The 20,443-nt window shown below is 51.7% G+C and overlaps 3 protein-coding genes across 4 annotated transcripts in view; 2 read left to right on the top strand and 1 right to left on the bottom strand.

Annotated features, from left to right (window-relative positions):
• The first annotated feature begins 1,200 nt into the window (after positions 1 to 1,200).
• LOC125121296 (olfactory receptor 13J1-like) lies at positions 1,201 to 2,139 on the top strand. The gene has a single exon (XM_047769553.1). It carries the CDS (start codon positions 1,201 to 1,203, stop codon positions 2,137 to 2,139), a length of 939 nt encoding a protein of 312 aa, XP_047625509.1.
• Positions 2,140 to 11,153: 9,014 nt separating this feature from the next.
• Positions 11,154 to 12,149, top strand: LOC125120835 (olfactory receptor 2S2-like). Its single transcript, XM_047769244.1, has one exon. The coding sequence runs from the start codon at positions 11,166 to 11,168 to the stop codon at positions 12,147 to 12,149; it is 984 nt and encodes a 327-aa protein (XP_047625200.1). The 5' UTR covers positions 11,154 to 11,165.
• Positions 12,150 to 15,286: 3,137 nt separating this feature from the next.
• TMEM8B (transmembrane protein 8B) overlaps positions 15,287 to 20,443 on the bottom strand; it is a 33,137-nt gene continuing 27,980 nt past the window's right edge. The window contains exons 11-13 of one of the 2 annotated variants that reach the window (XM_047767907.1): positions 16,681 to 16,827; positions 16,429 to 16,545; positions 15,287 to 16,193 (exon numbers count right to left, since the gene is read on the bottom strand). In XM_047767907.1, the coding sequence (XP_047623863.1) occupies positions 15,858 to 16,193; positions 16,429 to 16,545; positions 16,681 to 16,827 (600 nt within the window). In that variant the 3' untranslated portion in view covers positions 15,287 to 15,857. The remainder of the gene's footprint in view (positions 16,194 to 16,428; positions 16,546 to 16,680; positions 16,828 to 20,443) is intronic. The other variant, XM_047767906.1, reaches the window with a different exon arrangement.

The raw sequence follows: 20,443 nt of genomic DNA, 5'->3' as shown, positions 1-20,443 counted from the left end.
GAACCAACAACACCCAGGGTTTAGCAGAAACAAACATCAGCTCTGAGCATGATGCCGCTGTCACACTATTAGCAGAGCTAGATTCTAAACTCCCCTGGCCAGGGACCCTCCCTGTGGCCTCAGTTGCCCTACCTGCACAACGGGAGTCCAACGAGTCACAGGAGCGTTTTCCACGCAGAGGCCTGGGAGCTCATGAGGTCTAAGCAGCCATGGCTCAGATGCAGAGAGAAGAAGTGGCTAGAGGCAGGGCCAAAAGGTCCATCCAGTTTTAGCTCAAAGAGACACGCTGAGGGCAGATTCTGAATGTCAGTCCACACACAGCAGCTGATGAAGCCGGACGGGACAGGTGGACGAGCCTCCAGGGTAGGCACAGAGGCCAGGTGCCCTTCCAGTGCGAGGCAGTGTGTGCTTCCTGTGAGGACACTCCCACTGACCTGCAGAGACAAGTCAGACTGTGCAGGCTGAGCGGAGGGATAAAGCAGAAGAGCATCCTCTGCAGCAGAAACAGTGTAAAGCAGCTCAGGCTTCCCTAAAGCCAGGAGGACCCTCGGAGACCACCTTGCTCCGGGATCCGCAAAGTGCGGTGCCTTGGCCAACATCACCACCCACACCTACTGAGTCAGAAACGCCAGGGTGGAGCCAGACAGCCTGTCGTCTAACAAAGTTTCCAAGTGATTCTGATGCAAACTTGCCAGGTGATTCCAAGAGTTGAGGACCTCTGAGCCAGCCCCTTGTTCTCAGACTGTGTTGGCAGAATACGTCTCTGCAGCAGGTGAGCGGGTGCTCTGTAAAAGGAGGGTCTATGGGCAAATATGTTTGGGAATGCCACGCTCCACCCAGCTTTCAGAACGTCACAAATCATGGCGGTGTGTTCAAGGCTCTGAGAAGTCCTGCAGGAAAGCATTCACCATTGACTAACCCAGGGTTGTCTCAAGTTGATGTTTCACATCGCCCACTAACATGTCCATTTACACTCTCCTAGGGACCTTCTGATCCAAACGAATCCTCCTGTCTCACATGGATAGATCACAGCCTAGAAGGATGGGGATTGCCCAAAGTTGCGGAGAGGGCGTCTCTCGGAGCTGGAAAACACCCTAACATAATAGGCTTTGGCCCAAGAGAGACTCTGCGGGTGCCCCCTGCCACCCTGCCCCCTCCTCCCCTGCATCCCAGCTGGGCATCCCTCCAGAGCCCTTCAGAATGGAGCTGGCCAATTGGACCGAGGTCTCCGCGTTCTTTCTGAAAGGGTTTTCTGGCTACCCAGCCCTGGAGCACCTGCTCTTCCCTCTGTGCTCAGCCATGTACCTGGTGACCCTGCTGGGGAACACGGCCATCGTGGCGGTGACCATGCTGGATGCTCACCTGCACACACCCATGTACTTCTTCCTGGGCAACCTCTCCATCCTGGACATCTGCTTCACATCCTCCTTTGTGCCCCTGATGCTGGTGCACCTCCTGTCGGTCCAGAAGACCATCTCCTTCATCGGCTGCGCCATCCAGATGTGTCTGGGCCTCTCCACGGGCTCCACAGAGTGTGTGCTGCTTGCCGTCATGGCCTACGATCGCTACCTGGCCATCTGCCAGCCACTCAGGTACCCCGTGCTTATGAGCCACCGGCTCTGTTTGCTGCTGGCAGGGGCCGCCTGGGTCCTCTGTCTCTTGAAGTCAGTGGCTGAGACAGTCATCGCCATGAGGCTGCCCTTCTGTGGCCACCACGTGGTCAGTCACTTCACCTGTGAGATCCTGGCAGTGCTGAAGCTGGCGTGCAGTGACACATCAGTCAACGAGGGCTTCCTGCTGGTGGGCGCCATCCTGCTGCTGCCTGTGCCCCTGGCATTCATCTGTCTGTCCTACATGTTTATCCTGGCCACCGTCCTGAGGGTGCCCTCGGCTGCTGGGCGCAAAAAGGCCTTCTCCACCTGCTCAGCCCACCTGGCCGTGGTGCTGCTTTTCTATGGCACCGTCATCTTCATCTACATGAAGCCCAAAACCAAGGAGGCCCGTGTCTCGGACGAGGTCTTCACGGTCCTCTACGCGGTGGTCACGCCCATGCTGAACCCCATCATCTACAGTCTGAGGAACAAGGAGGTGAAGGAGGCCGCCAGGAAGGTGTGGGGCAGGACATGGACCTCCCGGTGAGCGTGGCCACGGCTCTGCAAGTTAGCAGGTGAGACCTTCATCCGCCTACAGAGAGGACAGGGCGGGGTGCGGGGCTTTGGGTCTGGAATCTTCACCCCAGAGAGGCAGCACCAAGTCCCCCTGATCCCGCCACAGAAGAGCTCGCAATCAATCGCCTCTGCTCCTTCCCCGCCAGTGCCCTAGGCCAGCTCTCAGCATCACTCCCTGCATCTTCACACCAGCACCTGGCCTCACGATTTCACTCTCGTTCCCCCCATTCTATCCCCCAATGGGGATCCGAGGGGCTCTCATTGAAAAGTGCAGGTGATCCTGCCACGCTCCTGACTGACACCCCTCAGTGGCTCCCCAGAGCTCTCAGGGTGAAGTGTAAGGTCTTCAGTGGGGCAATCAAGGTTCCCCCAGGCTGGCCCTGCTGGCCCTGTCTACTGCCCTCCCTGCCCTCTGCCCCACAGCCCCCTCCTGTCAGCCACACACGCCAGCCTAGGGTGAGTGTAAGCGAGCAGGACTCTACAGCCCCTTCCCAGGATTGACTTCCACACATGTCCTCCGCCTGCCTTTCTTCTGCAGAAAAATTTTAGTCAACGAATAAATTTAGGAGTTCCCCTTATGGCTCAGCGGTAACAAACACAGCTAGTAACCATGAGGATGCAGGCTTGATCTGGCCTTGATCAGTGGGTTAGCGATCTGGAGTTGCCATGAGCTGTGGTGTAGGTCGGTGAGGCGGCTCGGATTCCACATTGCTGTGCCTGTGGTGTAAGCCAGAGGCTGCCGCTCCAATTAGACCCCTAGCCTGGGAAATTCCATATGCCATAGGTGCGGTCCTAAAAAGACCAAAAAAATAAAATAAATCAATCAATAAATAAATGAGAGAAAGAGAGAGAATTCATTTAGTCAGGAATGGAAAAAATCAAGAAAGACAAAATCAGTCAAGCAAGACAAAATAATAGTTTAGCTGTTCAGCGAAGTCAAGGACTCGTAGTTCTCCTCTGAGACGATAGATAATATTCTGAGCTTTGTCTTTTAAGCTGTTTTGCAGCTACTGAAACCCCCACCTGGTGGAAGAAGCTAACTGGATGCTGCCCACAAGCATATAGACCCCAGACCAGTTGGAACCAGAGGGTTGATCGTGCTGGCTCCCAATTACCTCATCACCTACCAATCAGAAGAATGTCCACCAGCTGACCATGCCCCATTCCTTGAACACTATGACTCATCACTCTCCCCTCCAGGGTGGGACACAGTTTTGAGGGCACTAGCTTGCCGTGGCCCCCTTTGCCTGGCAAAGCAATTAAGCTACTCTTTTCTACTCCACCCAAACCTCTGTCTCCGTGATTCAATTCAGTGCTGGTGGACAGAAGCTACGTTTCAGTGACACAAGCCTCGGTATTGCCCAGCATGGCCCAGCTCTGGGCCCTTCTTGTTTCTCCCCATAAAGCAGCCCCCACCCAGCACACAGCTCCATGTGTAGAAGGACTACCTGAACTTCTAAAAAAAAATATATATATATATATAATGTCCCTGTACTATACAGTAGGTCCTTGTTGTGTTTCTATTTAGATATAGTAGTATGTAACTGTTAAACCCAAACTCCTAATTAATTCCTCCCCCATAATCTCAAGTTTCATCTTTTGTGTGTGTGTGTTTTTTAGGGCCACACCTGTGGCATATGGAGGTTCCCAGGCCAGGGGTTGAATAGGAGCTACAGCTGCTGGCCTACACCAGAGCCACAGCAACACCAAGCTGCGTCTGTGACCTACATCATAGCTTGTGGTGATGCTGGATCCTTAAACCACTGAGCAAGGCCAGGGATTGAACCAGCAACCTCATGGTTCCTAGTCGTTTCTGCTGAGCCATAATGGGAAGTCCTTTTTTTTTTTTTTTTTTGGTGGGTTTTTTGTTTTTGTTTTTGTTTTGTTTTTTTAGAGCCACACCCATGGATGGCATATGGAGATTCCCAGGCTAGGGGTCTAATTGAAGCTGCAGCTGCTGGCCTACACCACAGCTGCCCACACCACAGCAACTCAGGGTCTGAGCCTCGTCTGCAACCTATACCAGCTCCTGGCAACACTGGATCCTTAACCCACTGAGCAAGGTCAGGGATAGAACCCACATCCTCATGGATACTTGTCCGGTTCATTGACCTCTGAGCCCTGAAGGGAACTCAAGGTCCATCTTGAATGCCACCTCTACCAGGAAGCCTTCCCACACTGCACTGCTCACTGAGCTCCTGCTTTACTTTCAGTGTTATTGTAAGAGCAGGTTGTGTCGGATTCCACTCTGCCCCAAGGTCCAGCCCTGCCCAATCCCAGGCCCACATAGTTTTCTTTAAAAAATAGAAAACACATCAATTTAGGGGAAACAATGGCAGAGTCAGGGGTCCTTCCCAATCTGAGCAGGGCTGAGATGAAGTTCGCAGATGACAGGCATGGCATAGTGACTTGGGAGGTGACAGCAGAGGCAGTGATGAGCCTTAACATCCAAGATTTCCAGACCCACCCAGCCACCATGGTGCCAATGACCCTGAGCAGCCCAGGGCCTGGATTCCTGTGTCCCTTTAACAGCAGCAGCAGCAGCTTCTGGTGCCTCCCTGCCTGGCATCCAGGCCTCACCTGGTTTGGGGAGACTCTACCCCTCCTCCCTGTACCCCCTAGGGCCCTCCCACAGCAACCCCTTCCCAGATTTCCTCTATGAAAGCTCAGTGAACACGTAGTAGAAATGGACTTGGACTCGGAGAGCAGCTCCCTTCCCTGCCCCCTCTGGCCTCAGTGGCACCGCCCCTGTGATGGGAGAACTGGCCTGCCCCCTGGCTCTAGGGAAGCCCTGGCTTGAGCCCTCGGTTCCCCTCAGTCCCTCTTTCTGCTTCTTCTGTTGGTTGGAACAGAGCCCAGTTGCAGCCCATGGCCTGACCAAGCCAGGGTGAAGGCTGCTAAGACATTCTGCTGCTGGGCCTCTGCTGCTATGACAGGAGTTTGGGTTTTAGCCTGTGAGGATTGGGGGTTTACAATAACACTTTTAGAAAGGTCACCAGTTAGATACCATTCTTCACCATGAAACTGGAGAAGAATTTTTTAAAATGTCTGTTGTTAGAGCTCCCGTCGTGGCTCAGTGGTTAACGAATCTGACTAGGAACCATGAGGTTGCGGATTCAATCCCTGGCCTTGCTCAGTGGGTTAAGGATCCGGCGTTGCTGTGAGCTGTGGTGTAGGTCTCAGATGTGGCTCAGATCCCACGTTGTTGTGGCTCTGGCATAGGCCTGCAGCTACAGCTCCAATTCGATCCATGGCCTGGGAACCTCCATATACCACTGGAGCGGCCCAAGAAATGGCAAAAAGACAAAAAAACAAACAAACAAAAAATCTGTTGTTAACTATGGTGCAGTGAGGTAGGGAATGTCATATTCTGCTGGTGAGGCTAGGAATGAATGAATTTGGACTTACTGCAAAGTAAGATATAGGCATGAATCAAGAGACTTTAAAACATCAGACATTTTGACCCAAACCTTGACTTCTAGGAATCAGTCTAAGAAAATTATTAGAGGGGCAGTCAAAGATTTATGAACATACACGTATATGAATCATGACATTACTTATGGTAACGAAAAAATTCTAAGAATCTTTATGTCCAACCATAGAAAAATTTTTAAATAAATTCTGGTGGAGCCCAGGGACAGACTGTGACACAGTCATTAGACATCTTATTTTTTGAAGAATATTTGATTATGGGAAATACTCATACTGTAATTAATAGAAAAAGGCAGAATATAAGTTTGTATTCAGTATAATCCCAATTTTTAAAGGTATTTTTCTTGTGAATCTATGAATAAGCATGTATGTAGATGATTCTGGAAAACTATGACAAAATAGTAACTAACAGGTCTTTCCTCTAGGAGCTGAGGTTACAGATAAATTTTGTTTTCTTCATTATTCTTTCCAATATTGTCCAATAGCTCTAAAATGAATGTGGCTTTGAACTTTAAAAATGTTGTTATTATTTGTGAGAAATGGAAGGTCACCTGGCTCCAGAGCAGAGAACAGATGAGACAGCCTAGCCTGACAGCAGCAAGTGAGGGAACTGTTGCCATAACACAGGCACTGATGAGGCCTGAACTCGCTGGGCTGTCAGGCGGGGAGGTGGGAGCTGAGAAACGTTGGGGACAATCAGCTGACTGCAGAGGTGACTGAAGGAGAGAGGGGCAGTGGTTGATGCCCGGGATTCTGGCATATGTGGGTGAATGGCACTCCGACCTGAGAGACACTAGATAGGCAAGACGAGAGAAGCAGGTTGGAGGGGTGGGGGTAGGGGGTGCTGAGCTTGTTTAAAGCACTGACCTGGGCATCCATGGAGCAGCAAGAGGGGTCCATTCCTGAGCAACTGGAAGATACATGGTGACAATATTTTACTTTGACCTGTGTTCTTAACAACAACAATAAAATCCTAAGAGACAAATCATGGTGCAGTGGAAATGAATCCAACTAGTATCCATGAGGATGTGGGTTCGATCCCTGGCCTCGCTCAGTGGGTTAAGGACCCAGCATTGCCATGAGCTGTGGTGTAGTTCACAGAATTGGCTCAGATAGTACATTGCTGTGGCTGTGGGGTAGGCCAGTGGCTACAGCTCCAATTCAACCACTAGCCTGGGAACCTCCATATGCTGTGGGGGGCAGCCCTAAAAAGCAAAAAAAAAAAAAACACAAATCATGGTCTAATGGGAAAATTTGCATCTGCTACCAATTTATTTCAGGCTGTTTTTTGGTCTCCAAACTGTGTCAAGGTGTCATTCTTTATTGGGAAGGAAAGAGAAGGACATGGGAAGGGAAATGGCAAGGGGAACCTGTAGAAACTCATGTACTTGGCTCAGCCGCTGACTTCATGGTCCCACACAAGTGCTCAGGGGTCTCACCCTGGACTTTACAAATAATGTTATTTTTAAATAACAATTCATTTTCCTTAACCTTTCATGGGTGCCGGTCCCCATAGCACTCCTGGAAGGAGACTCATTTCACAGCCCAGGACGCTGAGGCTTAGGGCAGGGGGTCAAGGGGCAGGGCTGCCATGAGACCCAGTCTTCAGATCCTCTGTCCAGAGTCCCTCCTGGGCCCACCTCACCCAGCCAGGGCCCTCCTGGGACAACACAAGGAACCTGGGATCTCTAAAGCCCCTTAGCTGCCATATCTGCAAATGCGTGTAGTTGCAAAGTTTGAACTTTAAATTGGGCAGGGACTGAGAGGTCCCCAAGGGCAAGGAGCATGTGAGCTAAATGCCAAGGGACCGAGAGACTGGCCCTGGGGGCCTCGGCCCTGGCCCAGCCCAGCACAGAGTATCTGCTGGTGAGGAACTCACTTCCTTGCTCTCAAGGTCACTTACTCTCCCAAGCCTCGGGTCACCTCACCTGGCAGCCGCTCCAGCCACCTGCCTGCACTAATGCCACTGGCCCAGTAGGTAGGAGGTAAGGAGAACCCATCCAGTACATTGACTTTTCTCATGAAATCTTTTCTTTTTTTTTATTTTTTTATTTTTTGCTTTTTAGGGCCGCATCTGGGGCATATGGAGGTTCCCAGGCTAGGGGTCGAATCAGAGCTGTAGTTGCCAGCTTACACCACAGCCACAGCAGAGGGGGATCCGAGCCGCGTCTGCAGCCTACACCACAGCTCTGGCAATGCATGGTCGTTAACCCAATGAGCGAGGCCAGGGATAAAACCTGCAAGCTCATGGATGCTGGCCGGATTCGTTTCTGCTGAGCCACGACGGGGACTTCCTGAAGTCTTTTTTAAACATACAAAAAACAGAATATCTGCTTGGGGAAGGGAACGTAATGGTAGGAAGAACATCAGCTACCACTTACCAAACCCTTAACCACATTCCAAGCTCTGTGCTTTCATTGGATCCTCAAAATAACCCCACAAGGAAATACCATCCTTATCTCCACGTTAAAGGTAAGGAAGCTGAGGCTGACAGAACCACTAGCTGTTGTGAGAGAGAAATGTACATAACACACTAAGGGTGCTAACGGCGGTGTGAGCATCCCATTGTCAGGATGTACATGTCTGTAGAGGCATCTGAGAAGGCCGCACAGAGGTGTGTGTGAGCTGAGCCTGGGAGGGTGAGTGGAAGAGAAAGGCTGCTCCAGCCTGAGGAAGGGACACGAGAAGGACGAGACAGGAGCCTGAGGGGCCTTTATCAGTTCACTCGGGGACGCTGCAGCAGGCATGCAGGCAGGGATGTACAGGAATGAGGCAGGGGCAGGGGGGCGGCGGCAGGCCAGAGCCTGATCACAAAAGCCATCATGTGCCTCTGCCATTCCCATTTGGGCTTTTTGTTGGAGACAAGGTGGGGAAGAGAAATGCAGATTCAGGTGGGTTCCCACCTTTTACCTGCCTGAAAACACCCCCACACCTGTGCCCAATGTCAGGATTTGAGTTTAACAGGGCTGCACTTGCAGCATATGAAAGTTCCCAAGCTAGGGGTAGAATTGGAGCTGCAGCTGCCAGCCACAGTCCCAGCCACAGCCAGAGCCACACCATATCTGAGCCACATCTGGGACCTACACCACAGCTCATGGCAACACTGGATCCTTAACCCACTGAAAGAGGCCAGGGATCAAGCCCACAACCTTGGGGATACTAGCCAGGTTTGTTATGGAGCCACAGTGGGAACTCCAACAGGTCTTTTTGTAGCAACACACCCGACAAAGACCAAGCTTTTATAACTGAACCTGAAACTAAGCTGTGGGTTTAATCCAGCCATAGGAAGTAATATCCCAGAAAAGATGCTTCCTTTTAACTTCTTTCCAGACCTCGAGTCTTATTTGGTCTTTATATCCCAGACTCAAAGAGACTCTCAGAAGTTTCTAAAGCCCAGAGAGAGGACGGGACGTGTCCAAGGTCACCAAGAGAGCAACAAATGAGTATCGATTCTGCTAGGCAGAAGCTGCGTCTGCCTCTGATGGATTCCCAGCACCCAGCACACAGTAGGTGCTCAGTAACAATCTGCTGAGTGACCGAGTGGCTGACCCATCACACTCGGCAATTCTTTTTGTTTAACCAAACTTCAGCAAGAGAATAGCTACCTTCAAATGTTTATGCGGATAAGATTTAGGGTCAGTTGCTGACCCAGGTTAATCACCTACTCCTGTATGTTCCAGACACTCTCTTAATAATCACCCTGTTTCAGGCTGGAGGAGGGAAAAGCAGCACAGGCCCTGGGGAGGGAGGGGTCGTGAAGATGCCGGAGCTCTGGTCCAAGAGGTGGCAAGCACAGAGCCAGCAGGTAGCTGTGACTGAGGACACAGTCTTTGATCTGGAGCCTTGGTGCTGAGTGGCTCACCAGCACTTTTCTGTGTGTTTCTCATCTGAGCCACACAGCATCCCCTTTTTTCAGAAGGAAATGGAATCTCAGAGCCGGGTGATTTGGTATCACACAGCTAGTTAGTGCGGAAGCTGGGGTGCAAGGCTGGGGTGCAAGGCTGTGTTGTTTGAATCAGGCATTGAATATCTGTGGAGTCACTGCCCTTGGCAGCACCTGAATGAGACAGAGTCCTGCAGTAGATGAGACAGGTGCACAGCACAAGAAGAGGGAGGATAGCCAAGGGCTTGTGGGGGCACAAGGAGGGAGCAGGTAACTCTGCAGGGGCAGGAGGAAGAAGCAGGAGGAGAGATGGAGCTGGGCTCTGAAGCAGAGATGCCCCCACCCCGGGGGAAGAGAGGGAGGACTTGTCTACAAGAGGGAACTTCTTAGGCAAAGATGTAGCTGGGACAAGACATGGTTTATTCAGGAGAGGGTGAACCCATCAGCCCCTACAAATGATAGATGCAATTAAGTAGGAGGAATGAAGAGGAAAGATCCACCTGTCCTGAAGGATGGACAGGACTCCAATGTTGTCGCAGGACACTGGACTCACAGTCAATCCAGGAGTGAAGGGACCGAGGAAGGGGGTAATTCTATCTTCTGAAAGGTTAAAGTTCACCTTCAGCTACTATTTCTCCCTCAGACCAGGGATCACCTGGACCACAAAACAGCTTTCCCACCTAACACTTGACCCCTGCCTCCCACCTGACATAGGCATTTCCCAAGGAGGCTGAGACCAGCTCAAAGAGCAATGAAAGTAACTTGGGTGAAGACAGCAGCCCCTTCCCACCCTGTCTTTATAAAGCTAGTCAGTGACCAGCAGTACCTCAGCCAGATTAGAACCCAGCTTTCTCTCCTTGTGTGATGTTATTGCCAACATCGTGTATCCTCAAGAGCAATATGGAAGCCAAGAAGTGAGTCACTTGGCTTTCATGACTAGGGTTAAATGCTATGATCAGTGGCTCTATAGGGATATGTATGTTTTTGTACGTTCTTTTAAAAACCAATGGACGGTCTGTGATTCCCTAAGGAGAGATAACCAGGAATCAGACATACACATCCAATGGAGTGGAAATGTTCAACACGTACACCCAAAGAAACACGAGGTGAGCATCATTCATCAGCCGTCCACCTTCCAGAGCTCATCTCACCTAATTCAAGGAAAGGGGGCAGCGTGAGTGACAGGCATGGCATCTTTTTGTCCACTTACATGTATTATTGCTATAGCCCCAGCACCTAAACAACACCTAGAACAGAGTAGGCAGTCAAGGAACATTCAGTGACTGAATGAATCTGAAATACTATGGGTATAAGTCAGCCATGTGAAGTCATAACCTAGAGAAGATGCTTCCTCTTAACAGCCAAGAATGCTTTAGATTCCAAAAAAGCATGTAAACCATGAATCCTACACTAGTATCTCCCCTGAGCCCACTGTGAGGAGAAGAGAGAAGAGCCTTGGGGATTAGAATGGGCCCCACTTCCCCCAAGTGACAACAGAACTGCAGAGCTGAGAGGCCGTCTCGCAGCCCTGATCCACTCGCTTGTTACACCGATGCTGAGACTAAATTCCAGACGCAGGGCTGGCCTGCCCCAGGTCACACATCCAGGTTGCTTGGCTCCCAGACTAGCCAGTGCCCTTTCCAACACCCCTGTGGTCCAGCTGGGAGAGGAGGGAGGATGAGATGGGTCGGACAAACCAGACGGCGGTGGCGGAGTATGTCCTGCTGGGGCTACACGAGCACCACAACCTAGAGCTGGTCCTGTTTGTGCTCTGCCTGGGCATCTACTCCATCAATGTGCTGGGGAACACCCTCCTCTTTGGGCTGAACCTGCTGGACCCCCGCCTGCACAGCCCCATGTACTTCTTTCTCAGCAACCTCTCCCTCATGGACCTCTGTGGCACATCCTCCTTCGTGCCCCTCATGCTGGTCAACTTCCTGAAAACCCAAAGCACCATCTCCTTCCCTGGCTGCGCTTTGCAGATGTACCTGACCCTGGCACTGGGCTCAACGGAGTGCCTGCTCCTGGCTGTGATGGCGTGTGACCGTTATGTGGCCATCTGCCAGCCGCTTCGGTACTCAGCGCTCATGAGCAGGCAGACGTGTGCGTGGATGGCAGCGCTGAGCTGGGGGACTGGCTTTGCCAACTCTCTGCTGCATTCCATTGTCACCTGGAGCCTCCCCTTCTGTGGCCACAATGTCATCCACCACTTCTTCTGTGAGATCTTGGCAGTGCTGAAACTAGCCTGTGAGGACATCTCTCTCAATGCACTGCTAACACTGACCACCGTTGTCCTGACCCTGGCCCCGCTGCTGCTCATCTGCCTGTCCTATGTTTTCATCCTTGCTGCCATCCTTCGGGTGCCCTCCGCTGCCGGCCGGCGCAAAGCCTTCTCCACCTGCTCTGCCCACCTCACGGTGGTGGTGGTTTTCTATGGGACTATCTGTTTCATGTACTTCAAGTCCAAGTCCAAGGATCCCACCATGGATAAGATTCTCACACTGTTCTATGGGCTCGTGACACCCTCACTGAACCCCATCATCTACAGCCTGAGGAATGCAGAGATGAAGGCTGCCACCATAGCTCTGCTGAGGGGAGATCTGCTCTCCAGGAAAATGTCCCACTTTTCCTGCCGCTCTCTAACTCTGTCGGGCAGGACAGGCTAGGTCATACTGCGGTCGTGACTATAGAATTTCAGGGGTTTAAAACCACAAAGGTTTTTTTCTTGCCCATGCTGCGAGTCCATTGCAGGTTGGCTGGGGGATCTGCTCTGCATTGGCTACACCATTCTATAGTCAGCTCAGGGGCTCCTAGAATTTTCTAGAGACTTCACTGGCTACTGCCAGGTTAATCATCCCAGGAAAGCGCTGGTTGGCTCCCATGTGGTGGTTTTGGTTTGGGTCAAGCTAACCAGGTCAGAACCATGCCTCCTGGAATTTTCTTCCTTTCTGGATTAGATTTGACCAGGAGGGAAATCTGCATGAGATCAGAAGGCAGGGGTGAAGCTGCATCGCTAAGCGGAAGGGGAACAGGTCCTCACCTGCTGTTAGCACAGCGGCCAACTCCAGCTGCTCTGCGTCCTGTGTCAGGTGCAGCTCCAGCTCCAAGGCAGAGTGCCAGCTCCTCCTGCAGGCCACCAGTGTCACTGAAGCTGAAGGCAGTGAGGGCCAGACATAGGTTCCAGTTTTGTCTTCTGGGTGCTGGTCTGTCCCTACCTCCCCCTACACGCCAGCCAACTCAATCATTGGCCCAACACCAAGTGCAGAGGCACAGCTTTGCCCAGGAGAACCAACTGTTCCCACAATCTATAGCTTTATTCTCTATTCAAACCCCTTAAGCCACTCACAGTGGTCCTGCTACTTTGGTCAAACTCTGGCTGACTCATCACAAGTTCGATCAAGAACTTGTGACGATTCCCTATTACCACAGCATGAGGCCCAAATTCTTCAGCTGAGTCCTCAGCGGCTGCTTCAGCTGGACAGTCCACTAACCCCTTCACACAGCCGTCCCCTCACTACAGTATCTGCCCGAACCTCCGTGTCCTGCTCGTGGCGGCCTCTCTGAGACCTGGAACTATTTTCAGAGCCAGCTAGACACTGAATCTCCCACATAGCCTTTCCTTGTGCATTTTTTTTTTGTCTTTTTGTCTTTTCTAGGGCCGCTCCCACGGCATATGGAGGTTCCCAGGCTAGGGGTCTAAACGGAGCTGTAGCCACTGGCCTATACCAGAGCCACAGCAACGTGGGATTCGAGCCACGTCTGCGACCTACACCACAGCTCACGGCAATGCCAGATCCTTAACCCACTGAGCAAGGCCAGGGATCGAACCCGCAACCTCATGGTTCCTAGTCAGATTCGTTAACCACTGTGCCACAACGGGAACTCCATTTCCTGGTGCACTTTGAAGGGGATCTCCTTCCTTTATGCCCCACAGCCCTTTGTTGGACCCTTTCCTCGCATCTATGCCATTCTGCTTGGCATTCATGATATTTCCCCACAGTGTGCACTCCTGGAGGGCAGGATTCAACCAGGTCCAGCTCATCTCTGCAGCTCCCAGAGATTTCCCTAGCAAGGGTTACCGAACTGAACTGTCACTCAGGAGCCCTCACAATGTCACATCTGGGGAGCCTGTGCTGTGGAGCGTGCTCTAGGCAGTTGCAAGCAGTCAGGGGTCTTCATCTGATTGTGTGGACAGACACACGCAAGGAGCAGCAGTACCTGATGGCCATGGTCCTGTATTCCAGGAAGTCCTGAAACAAGTCAGGAGATGACAAAGGACCCCCATTTGGGGAGCCAGGGTCCCAGACCTGGTTCAGCTGCTCTGCCCAGCACAGCCTTCTTGCTGGCCCTCTCCCTCCAGGAATCCCACAGGCAACTCAGACCCGAACTATCCAAAACGGAACTCATCATTCTCCCTCCTAAAGGTGTGTCACCATCTCAGGAATGGCACCAACACTCTCCTCCAAGTTACCAAGGCATCAACATAGCAGTCATCGTAGGCTTTCTCATGCCTCACCATCCACACATCCCATCAGTCACTACGGCTTATAGAGACCACCTCGTGACAACTCCTGAATCAGCCCCCTCCTCTCCACTGACACTGTGGAAGAAGCCTTCACCATCTCTCTCTCTCTCTCAAAGAGTGCAACAGCTGTGTCACTGCATTTTCACCCTCCAAACTCTCTCCAAAATCCATCCTCTGCGCTAGCCATCAAAACATCGATCTGGGAGTTCCTGTTGTGGCTCAGTGGTTAACAAACCCAACTAGTGTCCATGAGGACACGGGTTCAATCCCTGGCCTTGTTCAGTGGGTCAAAGATCCAACATTGCTGTAAGCTCGGATCCTGCATTGCTGTGGCTGTGGAGTAGGCCGGCAGCTACAGCTCCAATTGGACCCCTAGCCTGGGAACCTCCATATGCTGCAGGTGTGGCCCTAGAAAAGACAAAAAGACACACACACAAAAAAAACCAATCTGAAAAAATAAAACAACACACCAATTTGATCATGCCCTTCACCTTGTTGGTCAAGTGAAAACGCAGAGCAGGACCTCAGGGTAAAAATGGCCTTGACGTGTGTCTGGTAGCCAAGGTCTCATGGGCCTTTGCAGGTGGCACAGAAATGGTGGAGAGCCTCCGGACTACAGGGTTCTGCAGATGGGGGCAAGAAACTGCTCTGGGATGGTCTGCCTGCTCCTATGACTGGGGACCAGATGGGATGATGGAAACCTCAGGGGAGGTGCATCCTAGGGACCTTGGTTGACCAGAGAGAACGCCCACCCAGCGTCTCTGTGTTATGTAAGACCTTCGGGACTCAGCTGTGACCTTTGTGGAAAAAGAAGAAATCCCAAATTGACAAAAACATTATGGTTTTGGCACTCAGGCAAAATGGGGGCTCAAAATAGAAGTTATATTCTTGTGATAGATATTTCTCGCACATCTGAGATTTGTACCTTGTAGTCCAATTTGCTGAGTCTTCAGCTTCCTTCCCTGCTTGATATGGGCACCACAAGGGAGGTCTGTCTCATCAGTTTAAATCATCTCAGCACGTACACACACACACACACACACACACACACACACACACACACTCTCTCTCTCTCTCTCTCTCTCTCTCTCTCTCTCTCTCTCTCTCTCTCACAACTCCCACTCCTGGCTGCTGCAGGCTGACAGGCAGGCCAAAAGCCTCAGCCAGTAGCTCCAGCAGCTCAAGGCAGCCGGGCTCTGTCACCCCTGCCAATGTCCTCAGGGTCCCTTTTTCCCTCCCCTCCCCACACCTTTGCCCCCAGGGAAAAATGGCAGCACAGAACCAGCAAATACTTCATTGGAGACACACCAGACTCCTCCTGCATCGTCTCAGGATCCCAGCCGCCCCAGCTCCAGGCCCAGCCTCGCCTGCCCTGCAATCCCCTCACAGCACAGCCCAAATGATGCCTCTGGGAAGATACCAAGGCCAGAGCTGCTGGCTGCTAGGAAGATCTGAAGACTCAGCTTCCCCAAGATGGACTTCATTTCCTGAAGAACGATGCCATGTCCTGAGAGGCATTTATCTCCCTGGGAAGGAATCCATATTCTCAGGGGGCCCCACATGCCTGGGAAAGGGCTCCACACGCCTGAGAGGGACTGCTTGGTCCTGAGGGGGCTCTGTGGCCCCGCCCAGGCTCCAGTCTTCAAGATGCAGCAGGACTCCAGGCCCTCAGGAAGTGTGCCAGGTCCTTGCAAGAGTTCCATGTCCTTAAGAAAGACTCCATGTCCGCAAAAAACACCACTTGTCTCTTACCCCTGGGAGGGCTCCGTGCTCCCAGGAAGACCCCCAGGAAGGGCTCTCCGCCCCTAGGAAGGGTTCAAGTCCCCCAGGGGCCAGCCCAAAGCCCCTCTCAGCTGGCACAGATGCTGCTGACCGTGGCCCCTCCTGGGCCCACAAGGCCCAGCTCCTCCTGCTCGTTGATGCACAGCTGGTAACCGCAGCCCCGGGCCCGGGCTCCAGATGGGACCCGGCGATCAGTCTTGGCACGGGGGGGCAGCAAGAAGCCCACACTGCCGGCAATGAGCATATGCCAAATGCTGTGAATGTAGAAGTAGTTGTCTCGAGTCTCCACAAAAGCATACAGCAGGACGGCACTGCCCGCAATGAGGCTGCCCGGGCACAGGTAGAAGAGCCAGCGGCGCCATGTGGGTGGGTAGCAGTGCCGACGGCGGACACTGCGGACTGTCTGGGGGAGGCAGAGAAGTGGGGCTCAGAAACATGAGGCCCTGGAACCCAAGCCAGAGCTGCCCACTCTCGGGCTCCCCCTGAGCCTGGTCATGACCTGAAGGCTCCTGCCAAGACTGGAGTGGGGCGCTGCAGGCAGCAGAGTGAGGACAACAGGTTCAAGCCCACCTTAAACCAGGAACCGGACACCCAAGTCCTGCTGGGTCCTCCACTCCCCCCAGTCCTGCCAATCTTACCCAGGCTGTGGCCAAGATCCCCAGGGCGAAGAGACTGGGTCCAAGCAGGTTCCAGAGTCCATGCCGGTCAAGCTGCAGAGCCATGGACAGCAGCATGGCTCCCAGCAAGTACAGCACCTAGAGAACGAGGACCCGAGGGGATGGGCCAGGATCAGGGGAGGGACTTGGTCACGCCCCCGGGAGAGGTCGGGCGGGGATTCAAGTGGACTTTGGCTATGGTTGTCTGTCCCCCAGGGCCCACTCGGGACTGACCTGCTTGACCACAGGCTGCAAACGAGCCATGGCAATGACAGTGACCCACACGGACATTAAGGAGCCCAGGAAATCACAGAACTGCAGCACGTCGTAATCCATGATGCAGAAAACCACAATGCCTGGCTGGTCACAGGCATGGTAGAACTGGAGGAACAAAGGACAGGCATTCAGAGAACCTGAAGCAGAGGTTCAGGTCTACAAAACTGGAGAAAGAAGCCACAAGAGGGGTGTGCTGCTGTGAGAAGAGAGGTCAGAGGGCACAGACTGAGCAGAATTTGGAAATGCCCAATTCCCCACTCCTGAGAACAGGGTAGGCTGCCTGAGGGTTTTTTGTGTGTGTGTTGGGTTTTGACCACATCCATGGCACGTGGAAGTTCCAGGCCAGGAATTGAACCTGCGCCACAGCAGTGACCAGAGATGCTGCAGTGACAAAACTGGATCCTTAACCCACTGTGCCACCAGGGAACTCCCTGTTTTTTAAGCTGTATGTGTCTGGCATCCCTGAGCTTCAAATTCACCCTTCTAATCTTCCTGCTTCTGGAAGGAGCTCCAGGTCAGGTGAACCAGGTCTCTCAAGTCACGGCCAATCCTTGCCTGTATCTCCTTATGCCCACGTGGGTCCTATACTTTCTCCCTGGTCCAAGCTCTGAGGCTGGACTCTGGCCTCTTGGCCAACCAGACCCCAAGCCTCCCCTGTGTCCCAGTCTCCCCGGATAGTTCAGACCCTCAGTTATGCATCACCTTCAGGCTTTCCATTAATGAGCCCTCTGCATCCCCTCCCATCTAAAGCCAGTAGGGGTGAGGGGTATAGCTGAGGAGGCGCACAGTAAGCAAAAATGCAATCCCTAAGGCCATGAAGAAGAGCATGACAGAGTTCTCCACTGTGGCACAGCAGAAACAAATCGACTAGTGTCCATGAGGACACGGGTTCAATCCCTGGCCATGCTCAGTGGGTTAAGAATCTGGCATGGCCGTGAGCTGTGGTCATAGACACAGCTCAGATCCCAAGTTGCTGTGGCTGTGGCACAGGCCCGGCAGCCACAGCTCCTATTCGACCCCTAGCCCGGGAACTTCCATATGCTGGGGGTGTAGTCCTAAAAAGTAAAGGGGGGGGGGCAAAAATATGAAAAACTGCGTTGGAAATACAATTTAAAAAAAAATAAGAAGAGCATGGCACTTTACACCCGTGGGAAGAACATGGGAAAGGGACAGTGTGCACCTACCCACACCATGGGGAACACAGTAAAGAAGAAGGCATTGAGGAGCTTAAAAAGGGGTGCAAGGGACACAAGTGGAACTGGAACAAGCTATGCTGGGCACCCCAATTAAGGAGCCAAGGTATGGAGTTCCCATGGTAGCTCAGTGGTTAATGAATCTGACAAGGAACGATGAGGTTGTGGGTTTGATCCCTGGCCTTGCTCAGTGGGTTAAGGATCCGGCATTGCCATGAGCTGTGGTGTAGGTGGCAGATGCAGCTCGGATCCCGCGTTGCTGTGGCTCTGGCATAGGCCAGTGGCTCCAGCTCCGATTAGACCCCTAGCCTGGGAACCTCCATATGCTACAGAAGCAGCCCAAGAAACAGCAAAAAGACAAAAAAAAAAAAAAAAGGAACCAAGGTCTGCCCTCAGCCCTTGGGTCTGTGGTCCCAGCCCCTGTGCCCCTCTGGATGAGGCTATCATGGCCTTGGCAGCTTGCATTCCCTTACTATGAAAAGAGTTACCCAGGGATGCAGTTCCTGCTGTGGCACAGCAAAAACGAATCTGACTAGTAACCATGGGTTTCAGGTTTGATCCCTGGCCTCGCTCAGTGGGTTAAGGATCCACTGTTGCCGTGAGCTGTGGTGTAGGTGGCAGACACAGCTCGGATCCTGAGTTGCTGTGGCTGTAGCATAGGCTGGCAGCTGTAGCTCCAATTCAACCCCTAGCCTGAGAACCTCCATATGCCTTGGGTGTACCCCTAAAAAGCAAAAAAAAAAAAGTTACCCAGGGATAACCCGAGTTCAAGTTTGTTTTGTCTTGGAACATTTTGCTGTTGCCTTTCTCTGAACTTCCGTGTAGAATTTATGTATTTATGTAATATGAGTACTTCTGGATGCCCAACACTAAGACCATGTTTGGTTTTAAGAATATCGTTGGTGCAAAGATGCAAGAACATGTCTCTCCCTGTGCCATGAGCCCTGTGAGCACCCCCAAAGAAAAGAGACTGGGTGAAACCTCTGAAGACAGACAGCTCTGACCAAGAGCAAGCAACACCCCTCCCACCTCCTGATATTGTTGTTGCTCCGTGTCAGAAAGAATGGATTGTTATGGTGATGGAAGCAGGGTTAAGAAAAAAATTATAGGAGTTCCCGTTGTGGCTCAGTGGTTAATGAATCTGACTAGGAACTGTGAGGTTTCAGGTTCAATCCCTGGCCTTGCTCAGTGGGTTATGGATCCAGCATTGCCGTGAGCTGTGGTATAGGTCCCAGATGCAGCTCGGATCTGGTGTTGCTGTGGCATAGGCTGTCAGCTATAGCTCAAATTAGACCCCTAGCCTGGGAACCTCCATATGCCACAGGTGCGGCCCTAGAAGAGACAAGAAGAAGAAGAGACAAGAAGAAGAGACGAAGAAGAAGAATAAGAGACAAGAAGAAGAGATGAAGAAGAAGAAGAAGAGACAAGAAGAAGAAGAGAGAAGAAGGAGAAGAAGAAGAAGAGGAAGAAGAGGAAGAAGAGGAAGAGGAAGAAGAAGATTACAAAGCTATAAAGGGAAAGAAAAAGGTTTTGACCTATATAAACTTGACCAAAAATAAACCCACTGGAGCTGGGCTTGAGATCCACCAGAAGATTTTAGGGGATCAAAAGAATCTCTTAGGAATCTGTGAACCACTCTTTTTGACCTCTGTCTCCTGCACTCTAGCCCAGGTCCTCTGGGATCCATGGCTATTGACGGCATCTCTTCCCAGCAGAAACAACTCAACCGTAGTGGCCAGGGTGGGTTGAAATGCATCAGTCTGAACTGAAGCTGAGGCAGGACAGCTAAGTGTTGTGCCATTTGAAGGTGGCGTTTGAAGTGGTTGGATCACAGAACAGAGGAATCTTTTAGGCACTACTTTCAGCCCACGTCAGTTTCTTCATCATACTATTAAGGGCAACCCTAAGTCACAAGGGTTCTGAGCCCAAAAGAGAGGCAACCCTTAGAAACCTGGGGGTACAGGTATCCAGACATCAAGAAGCACAGTTCTGGGTGTGGAGAAGGGAGAAGGAAATCCAGTTGCAGGCAGGAAGAAAGAGTTGTTCACAAGTCATTCACTCACTGGCAGCAGTGGGGTCTTGATAACTTCTGGGGAGAATGGAAATGCAAGGACCTAGTCTCCTGTTTGAGTGAGTTAAGAGCTGAGAATGAGAAGGTGGAGGTGAGGTCAGGAAGAAGAGTCCAGGAAAAAAGGAGTGTCATTATATCCCAAATTCTTATCACAAACCATGACACCCCAACCTCATTCAAACAGCAACCCCACTTAGGAAAAAGTGGGTGGGAAATTGAAGCGGGTCTGTCAAGAAAACTGACAGAAGCCAGCCCAGATGCAGAGCTCACACCAACAGAATGGGAAAACAGACTCAAAAGTTTAGCCTCAAGAGACAAAGGATGAGAAAGAAATTGCTAATGTTTCTTTTGATCCTGCTGATGATTTCATCCAGTTTTTCAAATTGCAAAACGTATCACTTCAACAGAGGGGAACCAGTTAATAAATAACGATGGGGAGAAGCTAAGAGTTTAGAAA

This window comes from Phacochoerus africanus, chromosome 2, assembly GCF_016906955.1.
Source record: "Phacochoerus africanus isolate WHEZ1 chromosome 2, ROS_Pafr_v1, whole genome shotgun sequence".
Taxonomy (NCBI): domain Eukaryota; kingdom Metazoa; phylum Chordata; class Mammalia; order Artiodactyla; family Suidae; genus Phacochoerus; species Phacochoerus africanus.
Note: the sequence above shows the minus strand (reverse complement) of the source record. Positions and strands in the feature narration are given on the sequence as shown.

What these genes read in the sequence shown, in the direction of transcription:
- LOC125120835 (XM_047769244.1), top strand. Translation starts at nt 11,166, where the DNA reads ATGGGTCGGACAAACCAGACGGCGGTGGCGGAGTATGTCCTGCTGGGG.
- LOC125121296 (XM_047769553.1), top strand. Translation starts at nt 1,201, where the DNA reads ATGGAGCTGGCCAATTGGACCGAGGTCTCCGCGTTCTTTCTGAAAGGG.